The sequence below is a fragment of the Somniosus microcephalus genome, chromosome 3 (assembly GCF_052327205.1).
Source record: "Somniosus microcephalus isolate GS21.2 chromosome 3, FLI_Smic_1.0, whole genome shotgun sequence".
Lineage (NCBI taxonomy): Eukaryota > Metazoa > Chordata > Chondrichthyes > Squaliformes > Somniosidae > Somniosus > Somniosus microcephalus.
The window spans coordinates 183934007-183956087 of NC_140989.1; the positions used below are offsets into that span (position 1 = coordinate 183934007).

A 22081-nucleotide genomic window follows, 5' to 3' on the forward strand; every position below is an offset into this window, starting at 1 on the left:
AAACAGGTCATTTTCCAGTTGGCAGACTGTAACTAGTGGGGCGCTGCAAGGTCAATGCTTGGACCTCGGCTATTTACAATCTATATTAATGCCTCGGATGAAGGGACCGAGTGCATTGTATCCAAGTTTGCTGACTATACAAAGCTAGGTGGGAAAGAGGACACGAACAACCTGCAAAGGGATATAGACAGGTTAATTGAGTGGGCAATAAAGATGGAGTATAATATGGGTAAATGTGAGGTTATGCACTTTGGTAGGAAGAATAGAAAACCGAATATTTTTTAAATGGTGAGAAACTATTAAATATTGGTGTTCAGAGAGATTTGGGTGTCTAATACAAGGAAACACAGAAAGTTAGCATACAGGTACAGCAAGCAATTAGGAAGGCAAATGGCATGTTGGCCTTTATTGCAAGGGGGTTATAGTACAAGAGTAAGGAAGTCTTGCTACAATTGTATATGGCTTTGGCGAGACCATACCTGGAGTACTGTGCATAGTTTTGGTCTCCTTATCTGAGGAAGGATATACTCACCTTAGAGGTGGTACAACAAAGTTTCACTAGATTGATCCCTGGGATGAGACGGTTGTCCTATGAGGAGAGATTAAGTAGATTGGGCCTATATTCTCTGGAGTCTAGAAGAATGAGAGGTGATCTCATTGGAACATATCAGATTCTGTAGGGGGATTGACAGGGTAGATGCTGAGAGGTTGTTTCCCCTGGCTGGAGAGTCTAGAACTAGGGGGCGTAACTATCAGGATAAGGTAAGTTGCAACAAGAGGTGCCCAGAGAATAATTGAAATTCAAAATGAACATTTTGACTGAGTATACTGGCAGTTTCACAAGGCTGTCATAACTATTCATAGCACTGCTATTGTTTCAGCAGTGACCTGGCTATTATATAGTAGTAAAACTTTGTTTAATTATTTTTTCTACATGTCAGAGAGATTAGTTATAGTCTGCTAATGAAAGACCTTTTTAACTTCAGGAATTGCGTGGGAATATTAGAGTCCACTGCAGAGTGCGCCCTTCTATGCCATTTGACTCTGGAGATGATGACACAAGTTTGTTGGAAAGGTAAAATATGCTCTCTCTCAGTATTGTTATTTTCTCTTTCTGCAGCATCTCCACAGTAGGAAAGGTATAATTATAGCATGACAAGTTTACTTTTGCTGTGACCATTATAAATGTGGACATTGGAATTTTATAATGGGAAAAGCTGACATGAAGTTTGCAAAGGCACAAGATTTCTAATATGTTAAGTAATATAAAATCAAATATTGCATAAAAATAAAAGCAGAGTTGGATGATATTAAAATGGGGCCTGAATTACATCTGCATCTCTGGTCCAATTATCCCCCATCTTTTAACCTCGGTTCAGTTGAAGACTACACTTAGTTTTGACCCTGTGCAGTGCTACGGGAGATCGTCTAGTTTAACATTAACAATTTCAATGTAATCACATAATTACATTTCCTTATGTAAATAGTTGCCTGTAACAATGTAGTTGCAAGCTCTGGCCAGTAAGTGGTTCACTGGAATGAGTTTTTTCAAGTCTTTCCTAGCTCAGTTGTCATCTTGTTTTTCTCTTTCCAGCTAAGTTATTTATTTAGTTTTTACATTTTTATTTTTAATATACATTTTTAACTTTTTTTTAAAGTTGAAATCTCTCGATAGAATTTTAAATTCCCCACTTGTGGCAGACCTTAGACCATCCCAGCATCTCCCTCTCCTGTCTAGCATCCTCCTCCTTCACCCTGATGTCTCACCTCCACTGAGCCATCCTGTTCCCTGTTCTTTCCTCAGTCATGGAACTCTCATCCAATATCTTGTTACTGTCCCACATCCATTTCTATAGGCTGCCTTAGTTTTGCTGCAACTCCTTCTTGAATTTCTTTGTTTTTCCTTTGCCGGTTTTCAGATCTCACCACACCATCCAAACAGCTGTTTGTTATTCAAAGAGCTTATAGCACTGTGTTCTATATATAATGACTATAAATTCATTGAATATAGGGGATTAGGGCTGATCTGCTGGAGAATGAGGGCTCAACCACATAGAGAGGATGGGTTCCATACATAGTGGATGCAATAGACATTCAGCCATTGGAAGGGGGGATAGGGGATGAGGCAAAGAGAAGTACATGGGAAGGAGTACATGAGAGTCAGTTGCAAAAGAAGAATAGCGGGTCAGGTATAGCAGGGAAAGGGGTAAGCAGAAAAGTAGGTTTGGGGGGAAATCATAGAGTGGGAAATAAAAGGGTAAATGGGATAGGGGACGAAGGAAGGTACAACATTGAGGGGCATCATGCAGATTGGGGTGAAGCAGGGATCATAAATAGGTTGGGTGGAATGAGAGGGGTCAGTAGCAGAGGAAGAATAGAAGAGGGTTAAGATGGTCAGGGCCATCATGTGGATGCGGGAGATAAGAGGCGAGGCAGGGGCCATAAATAATTAGCTGGGATGATAGTGGATAGAGACAGGAGATGAGGTAAGACACAGGATATAAAGGTACGGGAGTACTGCAATGGGAGTGAGGCCATACTGGGAAGGGGACGAGATAATGGCAACAGGAGAGAGGTGATAGGACTTGGGCAATACAAAAATAACAGGAAGAAAGGGGGAAGAGTGCCCAGGTTGGAGCGTGACATGGGAATCGCATAGCAGGAGATGGGGCCGGAGGTGTACTCTTAAGGGGTAGCAAAAGATATGCCCGTGCCGTGACTACATCCTTTCCTCCTCCCACACTGAAACCCGAAATTTCCTTAAGTTCCAGTCAAATCCTCCTCCCATTCACAACTCTAATTTTTTCCCCCCGTCCATGCCCCTGTCCAGATCTGCCACACCTCACCATGTTGCCTTTTTTACTTCTGTTTTGATCTTTGTATTTTTTACTGAGTCCCACTCACGCTCTTTGCAGGTTTTGTTGGCCTGCTCTGAGTTTGTGTTTTTAAGTCCCATGCCTGATGTTTGGTGTTTTTTACTCCTGCTGGTGGTATTTGTCTTTTTTATTGTTAATGTTTTTATTCCCACTCCTTTTTTACTGTTGATCCAGCTATTTTTTTCCTTCTTCCAGTATGTGTGGGTTGTTTTTACTGCCACTCCCAATATTTCTGTTTTTAAGTACAGGTCTGTTGTTTGCTTTTATGTCCCCTCCCAGTATTTAGTTTAGTTTTGCTCCCAGTCTGGTTTTTCTTTACACCCAGTCCCAATGTTTAAGAAGTGTCGGGTTGGCCCAGTGGGAGCACTCTCACCTCTGAATCAGGAGGTCGTGGATTCAAGCCCTACTATAATCGTATAATCTAGGCTGACACTTCAGTGCAGTACTGATGGGGTGCTGCACTGTCGGAGCTGCCGACTTTTGGATGAACTGTTAAACTGAGGTCCCATGTGCCTGTTTAGATGGCTGTAAAAGATCGCATGCCACTATTCAAAGAGCAGAGGAGTTCTCTCGGTGTCCTGGCCAACATTTATTCCTCAGCCGACACTACCAGAACAAATTAATTAGGTAATTATCTCATTGTTGTTTGAAACCTATTTGCACACAAATTGGCTACTCTAAACAACAGTGACAACACTTGAAAAGTAATTTCTTGGCTGTGTAGTACTTTGAGATGTCCTAAAAATGTGAAAGGTGCTATTATAAATACAAGTTCTTTCTTCTTTCTATATCCGTTCCAGTCCAGTATCTTTTTTAATTGCTACCCTTTTACTCTTTTTAGTCGCACTCACGCGTTTTGTGGGTTTTTTCAGTCCACACTGTAAAACCTCCCATCCTCAATGCTTGTAATTATGTTATATTTTTACCTTTCTTCCATACCATTCTCTTCATCTTATTTGCCTAACTCTTGTTTTCCCGCACAGACCTCATCCCACTAACCTCTTACATGCTCAACACCTCCAAATTCTTTGGAACCCCTAACATTCCTTCTGAAATTCTTCAACATTTCTCATTACTCGATCCGCTTGCCACTATTACCTCTTTTCCACTTCCTTTTACCAATCTCTCCAGAACCCAACAGCTTCCTCCTCTTTCCTCCCCACTACTTAATCATTAATCCCCAAACTACCTCCTCCTCCGACTGTCACATATCCAGCTTCACACTTCCATCTGTTAATACTTTTCTCAATTATGAGTACTTTGACTATATGGGCGGAATCTTACCTTCCACGCCGAGTTCGAGGCGGGACTGCTGGTTTTCGGGATCCAGTCCCGCCCCCAGCGACATTTGACGAACAGACGCTATTTTGCCGTGATTGGCCTTGTTAAGTCCATCCTGCGGGCTTGCCGGCCAATTAAGGGAAAGCCGGTGTCAGATGACGTCACTTGATGACGCTTCATCTGCCGGTTTTCTTAAAGGCATATGCACCACACTTGTTTGGCAGATGATTTGACAGTGCTTGACAGCATTGAGGTGCTGTCAAACACTAACAATCACTGTCCAAAGGTGAGCCCTTGCATCCAGGCTCTCCAATTACTCTGTTCTTAGGATAAAACTGATGGCAGCTGCAGCTGAGATTGCAGAAGCCATCTGTCACTTCTCCCGATGAGATGAGGCTACACGAACACTTCACAGCTTGTCACCTGCAAAAACGTCTAACCACATTAAAAATTACTTTCACAACATTTCCTTACCAGTGTCCCTTTGCATCCTTCACACCACTTCTGCAGCTGTCATCCAAAAACCAACATAACAACAGACCCACAGCATGCCTCACTTACCCTGGCGGGGTTCCCCGATGTCGGGAAGCCTGCAGCAGCAGTCGAAAAATTGGGAAAAGCCTCTTAACTGCCTGTTAACTACCTGTTAACAGGCAGTTGAGTGGCTATAATCCTCTTCCTGCCGCTAGGAGTTGGGTCCCTGCACAAATCGGGGACCCGACTCCTGGGAAGATTGGTTGGGAGCGGGTTTGGGACCCGTTTTTGGGATTTTCCCCAGCAGTCCCGCCTCCAGACCCGCCCCCTCAGGGCTGGTAAAATCCAGCCCTATGTGTCTAAACACTAATTAGTTAATGCTGCACATTAGGGTTGTCCAACCTTTGTTTTTATAGGCTGCGTAGCCAATGGTCCCTCTAATTTTTTTTGCGTACGGTCCCTTTAAATTGCTGCGTGGCCCATTCAAATTTTGCACATGCACGGTTTTTACAATACAAAATCCGGTGAGCAGCCTGCGCAGGACCTTACAGACATTGTGCATCCGCGCGGTCACGCAGCTTCGAGGGAACATTGTGCATAGCTGCATGTCATGGAATCTTGGGGACCCTGTATAAAGTTAAAATCCATGTTATCACTAATTTGCATATATATCAAACTGCTGACACTAAGCAATCACATGTATTCTAATTTAGGATTTAAAACCAGTGAATGAGAAATACAAATGCTAATATAATTGGGCTTTCAGGGCTTAGGAGCTTCATGTGGCCCTAGGATTGAGATTGGACAACACTGCTATACACTGTGGAGTAGATAAAATGATAATATGTGTCCTGACACATCGCAAATTGTAGTAGACAATTAAGCAGCTAGGGGAGGAGAAGGCTGCGTCAACGTCCCCATCCTCAATGATGGAGGAGCCCAGCTCTTGAGTGCAAAAGATAACCATCCTCAGCCAGAAGTGCTGAGTGGATGATCCACCTCGGTCTCCGCCTGAGGTCCCCACCATCACAGAAGCCAGTCTTCAGCCAATTCGATTCACTCTATATGATATTAAGAAACAGCTGAATGCACTAGATACAGGAAAGGCTATGGGCCCCGACAACATCCCGGCTGTCACTTGTGCTCCAGAACTAGCCGTGCCTCTAGCCAAGCTGTTCCAGTACAGCTACAACACTGGCATCTACCCGGCAGTGTGGAAAATTATCCAGGTATGTCCTCTCCACAAAAAGAAGGGAAAATCTAATCAAGCCAATTACCGGCCCATCAACTTACTCCTAGTCATCAGCAAACTAATGGAAGGAGTCATCAACAGTGCAATCAAGCAGCACATACTCACTAATACCCTGCGCACCGATGCTCAGTTTGGGTCACTTGGCTCCAGACCTTTGTTCAAACATGAACATGAGCTGAGTTCCGGAGATGAGGTGAGAGTGACTGCCTTTGGCATCAAGGCAGCATTTGACTAAATGTGGCACCAAGGATCCCTATTAAAACTGAAGTCAATGGGGATCAAGGGGAAAACTCTCCACTGGCTGGAGTCACACCTAGCACAAAGGAATTTGTTTGTGACTGTTGGAGGCTAATTATCTCAGCTCCAGGACATCGCTGCAGGAGTTCCTCAGGGCAGTGCCCTAGGTCCAACTATCTTCAGCTGCTTTATCAATAACCTTCCCTCCATCATAAGGTCAGAAGTGGGGTGTTCACTGATGATTGCACAGTGTTCAGCTTCATTTGCAATTCCTCAGATAATGAAACAGTCCATACCCACATGCGCAACATCCAATCTTGGACTGATAAGTGGCAAGTAATATTCACGCCACACAAGTGCCAGGCAATGACTATCTCCAACAAGAGAGAGCCTGAACACCTCTCCTTGACATTCAGTGGCATTACCATCGCCGAGTACACCACCATCAATATCCTGGTAGTTACCATTGACCAGAAACTCAACTGGACCAGCCACATAACTGCTGTAGCTATTAGAGCAGGTCTGAGGTTGAATATTCTGCGGTGAGTGGCTCAGCTAACTCCCCAAAGCCTCTCCACCACCTACAAGCCATAAGTCAGGAGTGAGATGGAATACTCTCCACTTGCCTGGATAGCTGCAACAATACTTGAGGAGCTTCACACTATCCAGAATAAAGAAGTCTGCTTGATCGGCACCCCAGCCACCAGCTTAAATATCCACTCCGGCGCACCGTGGTTGCAGTGCGTATTATCTGCAGGATCCACTGCCGCAAGTTGCCACAGCTACTTCGGCAACACCTCCCAAACCCTCAGCCTCCACTACCTAAAAAGACAAGGGCAGCAGGTGCATGGGAACACCATCACCTCCTCATCCCCTCTAAGTCACACACCATCATGACTAGGACATATATTGGCGTTCCTTCATCGTCGCTGAGTTATAATCACAAACTCCGTACCTAACAGCATTGTGGGCGCCCCTCCACCAGCTGTTCTGCAGTTCAAGAAGACCCACCACCACCTTCTCAAGGGTAGCTAGGGATGGGCAATAAATGCTGACCTTTCCAGTGACGACCACATCCCAAGAATGAATTTTTTTTTTTTTTATTTGAAATTAATACTTTACCATATGGGTATCTGCAATAATAAATCCATTTAGCAGTCTTTGGTGAAGTGATTTGCTACACCAGCATATAGCAAAATTGAGATTATTCCTTTCATTTCTGTAAACCTATTCCAGTTTGAATAAGATGTGCTCAAGGCTACTTATCTTTGTGTTTGCAATGCTAACTAATTTTTTGTTAAAGCTGTCAAATTTAACAATGATGCAGTATTATTTAAATTTACCTTTTTTTTAATTTTAGTAAAACACTTATTCTTAATTTAAGACAAAAGCAACTTCACAACATTCAGAATTTAATGCCGATCCTGTAAAGTCCGCGCCCCAATAATACACAGACTTCGGGAGAACAGTTTAACAGGTACTTTACTGAACAAGAGGCAGCTTGAAACTGAAACTACAGAAGCCTGCTAGGGCCTTTTATACAGGGGTGGTCACTGCCGGTACTGCAGTCTAAGACCAGTTATTCCCTTAAAGGTACATACACAACAATTCCTCCCCTTTTAGATAAACAGTACATAACATTCATTTAACAACTAAATAATAACTAATTACAATTACAATTTTCTCAGTAATATATACATCAACTGAAATAGTCATTTATAAGTTCAGTCTTTGAGGAGGCTTCCTGATCCGGACTGGATAGCGCCTTTCTCGAGTATCCTGTTCTGGCGGTGGAGTCAATTCTGGCTCATTGTCATTGGTTGGTTCGTCAGCTTCCAATACCCCTGCTTCTGAGGTAAACGCAATCTGTGCTTCGGGCTCATTACCAGGTGCACATGCTTGTGGTACAGGTTTGGCTTGTTCCTGTGACTCTAGAATCTGGTCAGCATGGTGTCTCACGATGCTCTCTCCAACGTCCACTGTGTACATTAGTGGTCCCTGCTGTGTGCATAGCGTGCCTGGCTGCCATTTTTCTGTTCGGTAGTCGCGGGCCAAGACTGGTTGCCCTATCTTGAAGCTCCTGGTTGGCTTCTCATTTATGTGCTGGAACTGCTTATCCTCAACATCTTGTCTTATGTTTGGTTTGAGCAAATCCAAGCGACATCTTAGTCTCCGGTTGAAAAACAGTACGGCTGGAGTTTGGTTGGTTACTGCATGTGTCGCATTCTGGTAAGCAAACGGGAAGTTATCCACCTTGTGTTGCAGTGGTATGTCATCATTATACATTGCCTTTATGGCCTTTTTAAAGGTCTGAACAAACTTCTCAGCCAATCCATTTGTGGCTGGATGATATGGGGCAGATGTGTAATGTTTCACCCCATTATTCTTCAGGAACCTCCGGAAACCCTCAGACACAAACTGTGGGCCATTGTCGGAACAGATCTGTTCTGGCAACCCATTCCTGGTGAAGATGGTCCTTAGGACTGCAATAGTTTTCTCCGTGGTGGTGGAGGATATTTTAATGACCTCTGGCCATTTTGAATGGGCGTCCACAGCGATTAGAAACATTGAGTCCATAAATGGACCAGCGAAATCAATGTGTACCCGTTGCCATGGAGATGAGGGCCACTCCCATGGATGTAGCGGGGCCTGTGGTGGAGCGTTTTGGACCTTCTGGCATCCTGTGCATCTCTTGGTCATATCCTCGATTTCTTTATCGATTCCCGGCCACCACACAAACGCCCTGGCTAGGCTCTTCATTTTTACCCCTCCCAGATGACCCTCGTGAAGCTCATTGAGTACTCTATCTCTCAACTTGGGTGGAATTACCACTCGGGATCCACACATCAAGGTTCCCCGGCACACTGACAGCTGTTCCCTCCTTGGCGAGAATGCTGGCAACAGTGAGTTGCCATATGCTGGCCATCCCTTCACCGTCAAATCATAGACCAGAGAGAGTGTCGGGTCATTTCGGGTTTCCTTCTCAATACTTGCGTTTGTAACAGGCAAACATTCGACTATGGTCGCATGGAATATCTCCACCGGGTCCACTGCAGGTGCTTCTTCCGCCGTAGGCAACGGTAGGCGCGACAGCCCATCAGCGTTTCCATGTTGTTTCGTACCTTTGTACTCTATGTCATACTGATGTGCCCCTAGAAAAAGTGACCATCTTTGCAGCCGTTGCACCGTCATCACCGGAACGCCCTTCTTTGGGTTAAAAATTGAGACCAGGGGTTGATGATCAGTCAGTAGGGTGAATTTCTGCCTGTGCAGATAGTGATTGAACTTCTTCACCCCCCACACCAGGCTGAGGGCCTCCCTGTCAATCTGGGCGTAGTTACGCTCGGCTGAGGTTAGCGAGCGCGATGCAAAGGCTATTGGCCTCTCTGAACCGTCACGGAATTTGTGTGGCAGCACCGCTCCAACGCCGTAAGGTGACGCATCACATGCCAACCGAATCGATAGTGTTGGGTTGTAGTGGGCCAATACTTCTTTTGAAGTGATTTGGCATTTACATTCCTGAAAGGCACGCTTACACTCATCACTCCATTTCCATGTTACACCAGTTTGAAGGAGGGCGTTCAGTGGGTGCAGAATTGTAGATAAATTCGGCAAGAACTTATGGTAGTAGTTCACCAACCCGAGGAACGACCTCAGTTGCGACACATTTTCTGGTGCTGGAGCCTTGACTACAGCCTCAATCTTGTCCGGCGACTTATGCAACCCTTCCTCATCAATCATGTGGCCACAATACGAGATTTGTCTCCTGAAGAACTCGCATGTGGGACGGTTGGCTCGTAGCCCATATTCCTGCAATCTCGTGAGCACCTGTTCCAGGTTGGCAAGGTGTTCATTGTCATTTTCGCCCGTAACCAGGATGTTGTCCAAATAACACTGGGTCCCCGGGATCCCTTGCAGGACTTGTTCCATTGCCCTCTGCCACATAGCCGGGGCCGATGCTACCCCAAATACCAGTCGATTGTACTGGTAAAGGCCTTTGTGAGTGTTTATCGTGAGTATTTCCCAGATGCTTCTTCCACCTCCATTTGTAGATACGCTTGAGCCAGGTCAATCTTTGTAAAACGTTTCCCTCCAGATAGTGAGGCGAAAATATCTTCTATCCGCAGAAGCGGATACTGTACTGTGTGCAGGACTGGGTTCACAGTCACCTTGAAGTCCCCACAGATGCGAACCTTCCTTGGCTCCCCAGGCGTGCTGCTCAATGCTTTCTTCATTACAGGAACGATGGGTGTGGCCCACTCGCTCCAGTCCACCTTAGATAGCACCCCCGAACGCTCCAGACTCTCCAGTTCAGCTTCCACAGCTGGGCATATCGCGTATGGCACCGGTCTGGCCTTGAAAAATGTTGTGGTTGCATTATCCTCAATCTTTATGGTTGCCTTTACTCCTTTTACAGTCCCAAGTCCTTGTTGGAACACCTCTTCCGCGTCAGATAGAATTTGTGACAGACGTCCAGGTGCGACGTCATCATCTTTTTTGTCAGTCACAGTTAGTGCCAGAATGGAATGCCAATCCAATTGTAGTCTTCGGATCCATTCATGTCCCAATAATGGTGGTCCTCCATCTCGTAGTATATACATGTATAGTTTCTGTGTTTCCTTTCCGTTATATTCAACTGGCACCCTTATTTTTCCTCTGGGGTAGACCTTTTGCCCCGTGTATGTCTTCAATACAATGGACGTGTCCTTTAAGGGTATGTGTGAGAATAGCCGCTCATAGTCTCGTCGATTCATGACAGTTAGGGCTGATCCTGTGTCCCATCTTCACTGGGGACCCTGCTATCATGAGGGTGACCCAAATGGTTCGGTGATCGTCTTTTGCAATCACGTTGTGTAACTTTAAACAACTTAGTCGCCTGCTCCCGGAGTCCTTATCACTCTCCTGATCTTCTGAACTACCATCTGTCAGTTTCTTTACTTTCCTGTACTGTTCCTTAGTAGTTCTTGTCGTGTTGGTCTTCTTTCCCGACCTGCAGACTCTTGCTATATGTCCCATTTTCCCACATTGCCTGCATATTTTGTCTTTAAACCAGCAGTCCTTCTGCTCATGGGTTGTTCTGCCGCAGCGATAGCACTTTTCGGCTCCATACGCCATTTCGTTAGCGCTGTATTCTTGTGGTTTCTGTTGTATTTCCGCAGCTCCCCGTGCTGCTGCTTCGTAGGATACTGCCATGCTGAAAGCCTGTTCTAGCGTCAGGTCCTTTTTTGAAAGTAGTCGTTTCTGGGTTCCTTCACTCTGGAGCCCGCAGACAAACTTATCCCGTAAGGTGTCTGCCAGTCCTGCTCTGAACTGGCAGTGCTTCGATAACTTGCGTAGTTCCGTAAGATAGTCAGCATTGCTCTCATCTTTGTGCTGGTTTCTTTTATGGAACTTGAATCTTTCTGCTATCAGCAGTGGTGTAGGGCTTAGATGTTCCTGTAAGATATGAACAATCTCCTCAAAACTTTTCTCCATTGGTTTAGCTGGGGTAATTAAATTCCGCAATAGGCCGTACGTACTCGCACCCATCAGATTTAATAATACCGACGCCCTCTTTCCATCAGCCACCTCATTTGCCTTGCAGTACACTTCAATTCTTTCCACATATGTGGTCCAGTCTTCTACCTCGTTGTCGAAAGCAGTGATACTGCCACTTTTTGGCATCTTGGGCGATTTAAAATGGTGCCTCCCCCGCTTTTGCTTCTTCCCCAATGGAATAAAATGGCGCCTCCCGCGCTTTTGCTTCTTCCCCAATGGGATAAAATGGCGCCTCCCGCGCTTTTGCTTCTTCCCCTTACTGCCACGCTGCTTCTAGCGTTCTACGGGGTAATGGCGGCGACTCGCTTTCCTTCCCCCCGTTTAGTTTCTCTCCGCTGTCCTGTTCTCGAGCACCGACCGCGGCCTGTGCGCTCCACCCTCTCTCTCTTGTTTACTTTTCCCGGCGGCGCTGCGCGGCCCGATTTGTAGAGCCGCTCAATCGAGCTTGAGCCCGCCGCAGTCCGGAAGGGTCAGCGCGCTACCTGCTACCAGCACGATTCGCTGGAACCACAGTCTCTCCCGCAATTCTCCAAACACCGATGGATTCTTTGGGCGGTTGCCCTCGGTCGACGCCCGTTGCTCAGACTACGACCTTCCAGGACCTTCCTTTCAGGCGAGATCCCCGTGAGATGATGCCACACTGCAGGTGAGTTCGAACTTACTCGTCGCCACTGTAAAGTCCGCGCCTCAATAATACACGGACTTCGGGAGAACAGTTTAACAGGTACTTTACTGAACAAGAGGCAGCTTGAAACTGAAACTACAGAAGCCTGCTAGGGCCTTTTATACAGGGGTGGTCACTGCCGGTACTGCAGTCTAAGACCAGTTATTCCCTTAAAGGTACATACACAACAGATCCAAGGGTTACTGCACTTGTTTTTCGACTCTGCGAATATCAATGTTTTTGACTGATTCTGATGTCCACTGTCAGTTTTTCACATTTTATTATACATGATATTTTGCAGGCCTGGAACTGCATCAGAGAGGGTGATTCATTGGATTGATGATGTGAGTACCACCCTCTCCATTTCCCAAGAATAATCATTCCATTGTGCTGTAAAGTGCAATCAGTTACACGTTAAAAATAAGCCTCAAGTTAATTCATGTCTCAGTTTGTAAGTAAATGTTATTTTTGTTTTAAATCTGCTCTCCTGCTTAAATGTGTGCCTTGCAATGCCATGATTATTCCTTGCATATAGTTATTATAAACAAGGTCTAAATATTGTTGTATCTCAAAAGCGATTTCATCTCCATGAAATTTTCTTCCTATTTAATGAAATAACAATGTCAGATTGCACTGTGGAGAAAAACTTGATAGTCGCATCACCAGATCTAGTCCCAACCCATACATCAATATAGTTTGCATTTAAAATCAGCATTTACAAATCACTCATAGATTTAATTACTTATCTACTATGGTACAAACAGAATATCCGATGAATGCACTGGGATAAGATTTGTATACTATTGACTCTCACTCCACTTGCTTATGAGTGACCATGCCCGCTCTCAAAGGATATAATCACCAGCTTTTCAATTTGAATCACTTCTGGATTTATCTCATCTCATTTCTCCTATTCTTTTTAGTTTTAGTTTTTAGTTAGTGTTGTACTGCACTGTGGGACTTGACTTTTATCTAAGTTTCTTAACAAATAAAATATAAATCATGTGCTATTGGACTTCATTTATGTTTTCTAACTAATGAGTCTTGTGGTAATACTTGATATTAATTATTTAATATTGTAGGAATGGTCAAATTCCTATCTAGAGATTGAGTTCAATGCAGGCAATCAATCAAAAAGGTTTTTAATGTCAAACTAACGAGTTTAAACAGATTGATGCAAGAGAACTATGAATACAGGCCTTAACAGGTCGGAGGCTCCACGAGGACTGCTCGGCGGTCCCGTGGATGGCGTCATGACGTCATCACGTTTTTCCCGCGTTTAGGTGATCACGTGATTAGCGGCGTGACGTCATCGCGTTTGCCCGCGCTCTTAAAGGGACCGCGCACTGTATATGCAAACAGTAAATACAATGGTACAGATTTAGTCTGTAGCTAACACATCGTTAAAGGGAATTATGTACAGTTGTTCAGAGTCCCTCAGTGGCTCTGCCACATGTGCCCCCCCAGAATTGTCTTTAACGGAAAAAGTCAAACGGTGAGGGGGTCTGACAAGCCTGTCAGAACGACTCCTGTATTCCCGAAGTGGAAGCTGTTTGATGGCGGGCGGTCTGGCGGGTGGTTGCACTTGTTCTGGCGTGACGACGGTGGGCGGCCGACCTCGTCTCGGTGGCTGTGCGGTCTCGACGGGACGGTCAAGGTCCAGGTGTGCTGGCTTCAAACGGTCGACCGAAAGGTGGTCCGGTTTACCACCGACATCCACCTTGAAGGTTTTGTCTCCTGCCTCTAACACGCGGAAAGGACCAGTGTATGGGGCCTTGAGCGGATCCTGGTGAGCACCGTGGCGGATGAACACGTAGTCGGCTTGTTTCAGCTCCGCTGGAACGTGAGAGCCCTGAAACCCGTGATGCGATGTGGGAACCAGCGCGAAACATCTGGCTGCTTCCTGGTGACTGATAAGCTGGCGTGAGGCGGACCATGGCTCCGTTGGTGTTGGCAGGAAATCCCCTGGCACTCGCAGCGGCTGACCATAAACGAGCTCTGCCGCGGAAGAGTGAAGATCTTCCTTGGGGGCCGTGCGAAGGCCCAACATGACCCATGGCAGCTTGTCTGCCCATCCAGCGTCTTGGAGGCTGGCCCTCAGTGCGGCCTTAAGCGATCTGTGAAAACGTTTGCACAGACCGTTCGCTTGTGGGTGGCAGGCTGTGGTGCGATGTAACTTGACACCGAATCGTTGAGCCACCGCATTCCAGAGTTCGGAGGAAAACTGCGGTCCCCGGTCCGAAGAGATATCAGCAGGCACTCCAAAACGGCCGACCCATGAAGAGATGAACGCCCTGGCCATGTCCGCCAAAGTAGTAGATGACAGGGGAACCGCCTCCGGCCATCTGGTGGTGCGATCTACTATGGTCAGGATGTGCGTAAAACCATGGGAAGGTGGAAGTGGTCCTACCAGGTCCACATTAACGTGGTCAAACCGTCGTTCAGGAACTGCAAAGGTGGCCAATGGAGCCTTGATGTGGCGCTGTACCTTGGCCTTTTGGCAGACCACGCAGGTGTTGGCCCAGTCACGGACATCTTTATGCATGCCCCACCAAACGAACTTAGATGACATTAGCTTCTGAGAAGCCTTCATTCCTGGGTGTGACAACCCATGTATGGCGTCAAACACCGTGCGGCGCCAGGCGACCGGCACAATAGGGCGAGGGTCCCGAACGGAGACGTCTCACAGCAACGTGGTACCAGCCGAATGGAACCTGACGTCAGCCAACTGGAGGCTAGTGGTGTTGGTGCGGTAAGCCTGCACTTCTGGGTCTGAGACTTGGTCTGCCGCCATGAGGGCGTAGTCGATGCCCAGCTGGACCGCATGCACGGTCGCGCAGGAGAGGCAATCTGCCACCAGGTTGTCTTTACCGGCCACGTGCTGAATATCTGTGGTAAATTCGGAGATGTATGTCAGCTGACATTGTTGTCGAGATGACCACGGTTTGGCGGTCTTGGCCATGGCAAAAGTCAGTGGCTTATGGTCGACGAAAGCGGTGAAAGGACGTCCTTCCAACAAGAACCGGAAATAGCGAATGGCCAGAAAAAGGGCTAGTAACTCCCTGTCGAAAGTACTGTACGCCCGCTCGTTACGCCGCAGTTGACGGCTGAAGAATGCCAACGGCTGCCACGTCCCATTCACCCACTGCTCCTGAACTGCGCCGATTGCGTAATCAGATGCGTCAGTGGTGAGGGCGATGGTGGCTCCTGGTAGCGGGTGCGCCAGCATGGTCGCGTTGGCTAAGGCGCTCTTGGTGTCGGTGAATGCCCGGTCCATGTCAACCGTCCAGCCCACCGGATCCTTGCCAGACTTGCCCTTGAGGGCCTCGTACAGGGGCTGCATGAGCAGTGCTGCCTTAGGCACGAAACGGTGGTAAAAGTTTACCATCCCGAGGAACTCCTGCAGGGTCTTTATGTTCTGCGAGCGTGGAAAGGATGTCACCGCCTCTACCTTCGCTTGCAAAGGAACCGCTCCCTCTGAGGTAATGCGATGTCCCAGGAAATCAATTTGATGCAGACCAAACTGACACTTGGCTGGGTTGATAATCAGGCCGTGTTGGCTGAGGCGTCGAAAGAGGGTGCAGAGGTGAGAGATGTGTTCCTCCTTATTAGGACTGGCAATGAGGATATCGTCTAAGTAGACGAAAAGGAACTTGAGGTCCCGCAGCATGGAGTCAATGAGGTGCTGGAAAGCCTGGGCGGCGTTCTTCAACCCAAACGGCATCCTTAAAAATTCGAAGAGACTGAAAGGGGTGATGATCACGGTCTTCTGGACGTCTTGCGGGTGCACCGGGACCTGGTGGTAGCCTCGGACAAGGTCAACCTTGGAAAAAACGGTGTTTCCTGCCAAATGGGCAGAGAAATCCTGGATGTGGGGGATCGGGTATCGATCAGGAGTGGTGGCGTCGTTTAGGCGCTGATAGTCGCCGCAGGGCCGCCATCCGTCGCCAGGTTTCGATACGATGTGAAGAGGCGAAGACCAGGGACTATTCGACCTGCGAATAATCCCTAAGCGTTCCATTGTTGCGAACTCTGCCTTCGCGACCGCTAGCTTGCCAGGTTCGAGGCGCCGGGCCCGCACGTGGACCGGGGGGCCGGTGGTGGTGATGTGGTGTTCCACACCATGCTTCGTGGCCGTGGAGGAGAATGTGGGCCTGGTCAGGTCTGGAAATTTGCCTAGCAGGCGAGCGAACTCATTCGGAGTCGGGAAAGCGCAGGAGACGGTGCGCGACATGGTGTTACTATGGTGGCAAGGGATAGAGTGAAACGTGGCCGCATTGATCAGCCGCCGGTTCCTTACATCGACCAGGAGGCCGTTGGCGCACAGGAAATCTGCACCGAGAATGGCTTGCGACACCTTGGCCGTAATGAATTCCCAGAAAAACCACTGGTCGCCGAAGCACACCTGGACCCGCCGTCTGCCGAAGGTCCGAATAGCTCCGCCGTTAGCCGCTTCGAGGGGGAGGCCGTGACTCCCAGCCTGTACATCAAGAGCTGATGCAAGTAGAATGCTGCACTGCGCTCCGGTGTCGCACAGGAACCGACGACCGGAGAGGGTATCTGTGATGAAGAGCAGCTTGCCTGCATTGCCGATTGCCATCGCGGCCGCGGGGCACCCGTTAGACCCGTTCTTCATTGGACGGAGTTGTTGTTTTTTTGAGAGAAGCTGCAGGGAGGGTGGCAACATCTCGCCTTCGTGCCAAACCGCATGTGGTAGAAGCACAGCCCCGCGGGCTGAGGAGCTGGGGCGGCGTCTGTGGGGGATGGGCACCTCGTGGCAGCGCAGTGCTGTTGCGTAACTGCGAATATTTTGTCTGCCTCGGCAGCGAGCGCTGCGCAGCCTTCGACCTCGGATCTCGCCAAGGCCGCTTGCACTTGCTCCGGTAATTGGCTGAGGAATAACACTCTGAAGAGAAAGCATTCCGGTTCGGAGCCGAGGAGTGTGAGCATTTGGCTCATCAGCTCGGAAGGTTTGGAGTCCCCGATCCCGGGCATAGCAAGCAGCCGACGGGCGTGCTCTGATTTCGTGAGCCCGAAAACCTGTAGTAACTGCGCCTTGAGGGTCCCATACTTGCGGTCCGCTGGGGGGTTCTCGAGAAGACTGACGATCCGCGAGGCGGTAGAGCCGTCGAGTGCGGAGACCACGTATAAGTATCGGGTCTGATCCTCAACGATGCATCTCAGGGCGAACTGGGCTTCAACTTGGATGAACCACGAGGTCGCTTGTTGCTCCCAGAACTGCGGCAGCTTCAACGAAACAGCATTTGCCTCCATGCTGTGTTCCTTTTGCGAAATCCGTTCACAAAAGTCGGGGTCACCAATGTAGGAATGGTCAAATTCCTATCTAGAGATTGAGTTCGACGCAGGCAATCAATCAAAAAGGTTTTTAATGTTAAACTAACGAGTTTAAACAGATTGATGCAAGAGAACTATGAATACAGGTCTTAACAGGTCGGAGGCTCCACGAGGACTGTTCGGCGGTCCCGTGGATGGCGTCATGACGTCATCACGTTTTTCCCGCGTTTAGGTGATCACGTGATTAGCGGCATGACGTCATCGCGTTTGCCCGCGCTCTTAAAGGGACCGCGCACTGTACATGCAAACAGTAAATACAATGGTACAGATTTAGTCTGTAGCTAACACATCGTTAAAGGGAATTATGTACAGTTGTTCAGAGTCCCTCAGTGGCTCTGCCACAATATATCAGTAAATATGCTAAAAAATAAATGCATACTGTTGTGTTCTGGTTTTCTGCTATCTGTGTTGAACAACAGCGTCACCTACAGGTCATATATAACTCAACAGGAATATTGATTGTCTATATAATTAGAAGTCTTGAATCGAGCATGTACCTATCATGTCACTTTTTTCAAAGACACCACAGCTACCAGGGGTAGCACCTCAGGATGTCACAAATCTGAGAGGTAAAAATAGTGATTGGCTGACGTGAGGATTTAGCTGAAATCACTAATAAAATGTCCAATTGATTAGAGTACATATCAAAAACTGATTTAGTTCATAAGCACCAAAGAAAAATGAGAAAGCTGCAGAAAAACTGAGCAATCAAATTGCTTTTTAAAAAAAAACTGCCAATACCAAACTGGTAAATAACAGGAAATACCTATCCTGAACAAGAAAGTAACCAGAAAAGACACTGAATTGTTCCAAAGATTATGTGAAATTGATTTGAATTTCTCCCAAGTAAAATTGATCAGTAAAAGTAACATTTATAATGTAAGAAAGCCACATAAAGTTAAAGAATTTTAATTAAAATGATTATTCTTACTCATAGAGTTCACAGTACACTGCTGTGAATTTCCAGAAGCTGTTTTCCCAGAGAAGCCCATTCCTCTCTTGGAAGTCTTGCGCTCAATTTGGAGTACTTGGCTTGAGTTTCAAATATTGCTTTGGGCTTAGTTGACCTTCTACAAATTCCTTTGCTGCTCTCTATTGGCTGTAGCCCATGTCAATGGCAACAATCCCTGCTGCTCTTTATTTTGGTTTCATCCACCACCTCTGCTGAACAGTTTCCTGTGTTCCCTTAAGTGATTCAACCAGCCCGGAGTGGTTTCACTCCTGACAATGGTTAGAGTTGAGGAGCAAAAAGGGTATGATCACGCTATTGGGGGTATTCTATAGGCCTTCAAATAGTGGGAGGGAGGTAGAGGAGCAAATCTGCAGGGAAATCGCAGAGATATGCAAGAGCTATAGAGTGGTGATATTGGGGGGAGTTTAATTACCCAAATATCGATTGGGATAATGCTAGGGTAAAGGGAAAGGAGGGGAAGGAATTTCTGAAATGTGTTCAGGAGAATTTCCTTGACCAGTATGTTCTTGGCCCAACTAGGAAGGAGGCATTGCTGGATCTGGTGCTGGGGAATGAGGTGGGCCAGGTCGACCAAGTGTCTGTGGGAGAACACTTGGCTACGAGTGATCATCGTATCATAAGATTTAGATTAGCAATGGAGAGGAGCAAGGAACAATCTAGAGTGGAACTTCTTAACTGGAATAGGGCTAACTTCAATGGGATGCGAAAGGATCTAGCCAGGGTAAAATGGAACCAAAGACTGACAGGAAAAACTGTAACGGAACAATGGGTGATCTTTAAGGAGATGTTCCAAGTACAGGCTACGTACATTCCAACAAGAGGGAAAGGTAAGGGAAGCAAAGCAAGGGCTTCTTGGATAACGAGGGAGATAGAGAAGATGATGAAACAAAAAAAGAGGGTGTATGATGCATGTCAGGTGAATTCTTCAAGGGTGAACCAGACCAAATACAATAAGTTGAGAAGGGAAGTGAAGTTGAAAATAAGATTGGCAAAGAGAGAATATGAGAGTAGAATGGCAGTTAACATAAAAAGGAACCCAAAAATCTTCTCCCGGCATATAAACAGTAAGCGGATAATAAGAGGCGGGGTGGGGCCGATTAGAGACAAAGGTGGTGCTATATGCTAGAGTCGCAGGGCAAGGCTAGAATACTCAATGTTTTCTTTGTATCGGTGTTTACTACGGAGGTGGATGCTGACAAAATATCGGTAGCAGTGGCAAAGGTAGAAGCAATGGAAGGGGTGATAAATGATAGACAGGATGTACTAGAAAGGCTGGTTATGCTTGGAGTGGATAAGTCGCCTGGTCCAGATGGCTTGCATCCCAGCGTGCTAAGGGAATTGGGGGAGGAGATAGCAGAAGGGCTTGCCATAATTTTCCAATCTTACCTCGATGCAGGGGAGGCACCTGAGGGCTGGAAAGTGGCAAAAGTGACACCATTGTTCAAGAAAGGGTGTAAGGACAATCCTAGTAACTACAGTTTAACACTAGTGGTGGGTAAAGTTTTAGAAACAATAATCAAGGAAAAAATTAACAGGCACTCGGAGAGGTTTAAGCTAATTAAAGAGAGCCAACACGGATTTGTAAAAGGCAGATCATGTTTGACTAATCTAATTGAATTTTTTGATGAAATATGGGGAGGATCGATGAAGGGAGTGCAATGGATGTTGTCTACATAGATTTTTGGAAGGCGTTTGCCAAAGTACCACATAGAAGGCTGGTTAACAAAATTGAGGCTCATGGAATAGGTGGATCAGTGGCAGCTTGGATAAGGAATTGGCTTAAGGACAGAAAACAGCGAGTTGTGGTAAATGGCTGTTTTTCAGACTGGAGGATGGTAGACAGTGGTGTTCCCCAAGGGTCAGTGCTGGGGCCACTGCTTTTTTTGATATATATAAATGACCTGGATAATGGAATAAAAAGTAGAATTTCTAAAGTTCCCAATAACACCAAACTTGGGGGTGTGGCAAACAGTGAGGATGATGCCAATCGACTGCAACAGGACATAGAAAGGCTAGCAGACAAGTGGCAGATGGAATTTAATACAGAGAAGTGTGAGGTGATGCATTTTGGCAGAAGGAACAGGGAGAGGCAATATACACTTAATGGCACAGTTTTAAAGAGTGTGCAGGGACAGAGGTACCTGGGAGTTAATGTGCATAGGTCCCTGCAGGTGACATTACATATTGAGAGGGTGGTTAACAAAGCATATGGGATCTTGGGCTTCATAAATAGAGGTATTGAGTACAAAAGTAGAGAAGTTATGCTGAGCCTTTATAAAACGCTGGTTAGGCCATAACTGGAGTATTGTGTCCAGTTCTGGTCACAATACTTTAGGAAGGATGTGAAGGCCCTTGAGAGGGTGCAGAGCAGATTTACCAGAATGGTTCCAGGGATGGGGACAGGTTGGAGAAGCTGGATTTGTTTTCATTAGAGCAGAGGAGGTTGAGGGGTGATTTGATAGAGGTTTACAAGATTAAGACGGGTTTGGATTGGCTAGACGGGGAAAGGCTGTTCCCACCAGTTGATGGTACAACAACTAGGGGTCACAGATTTAAGGTTTTGGGCAAGAAATACAGGGGGGACGTGAGGGAAAACTTTTTTACGCAGAGAGTGGTGAGGACCTGGAACTCGCTGCCAACGGTAGTGGTGGAAGCGGACACACTCAATGTTTTCAAGGGGAGACTGGATAGGCACTTGAGGGAAATAAACTTGCAGGGCTACGGGGATAGAGCGGGGGAATGGGACTGACTCGATTGCTCTGCAGAGAGCCGGCACAGACTTGATGGACCGAATGTCCTCCTTCTGTGCCATTATGACTCTATGGGCTGGACTTTGTTAATGGGGAGCTTTTGGAGGCGGGACTCCCACTTGTCAGGTTTTAGTCCCGCCTCCATCGACTTGTGGCCAACCCAAGCTATTTTCCCTTGATTGACCTTGTTAAGCCTGCCAATTAAGGGAAAGCCGGTTACAGGTGACATCAGCGAGTGACATTTCATCTGTCAAGAGCTTTTGACAGATGAAATGTCAGCATTTGACGGCTCTGTGAAGCTGTCGAACACTGACGATCTGTCCTCTAAGTTCAGTCCTGTCACTCAGACTGAGTTAGAGAGCTCTCCTGAGCAGAAAGCAGAAGGCTGCAGCTTTTGACAGTTCAGCGGCCATTCTGCTTTCTGTGCCGGTGAGCTGAGGGACTCCCGAGACCTGAAGGGAGGAAGCCTGCAGGAAGAAATAAAGGTAAGTAAAACTTATTAAAACACTTTACACACACCTCACACACTTACCTCTGCACACATGCACCCATCACTCACCTGAACACCGGACATTTCGACCCCTCCGACCCCCGCAGACCAACGGCCCGCCTCGCGGTTCGGAGCCGTCGGGAAGCCCACAATTCAGGGCTCAAAATGGGGATTCTCAAAAAAACTGCCTG

General features: G+C 47.0%; 1 protein-coding gene across 5 annotated transcripts in view; it reads left to right on the plus strand.

Annotated features, from left to right (window-relative positions):
- Positions 1 to 22081, plus strand: part of kif25 (kinesin family member 25) — a 277704-nt gene that overhangs the window by 63318 nt on the left and 192305 nt on the right. For all 5 annotated transcript variants that reach the window (XM_085982016.1, XM_085982015.1, XM_085982012.1 and 2 more), the window contains 2 exons: positions 987 to 1075; positions 12624 to 12666. In XM_085982016.1, coding sequence (XP_085838142.1) covers positions 987 to 1075; positions 12624 to 12666 — 132 coding nt within the window. The remainder of the gene's footprint in view (positions 1 to 986; positions 1076 to 12623; positions 12667 to 22081) is intronic.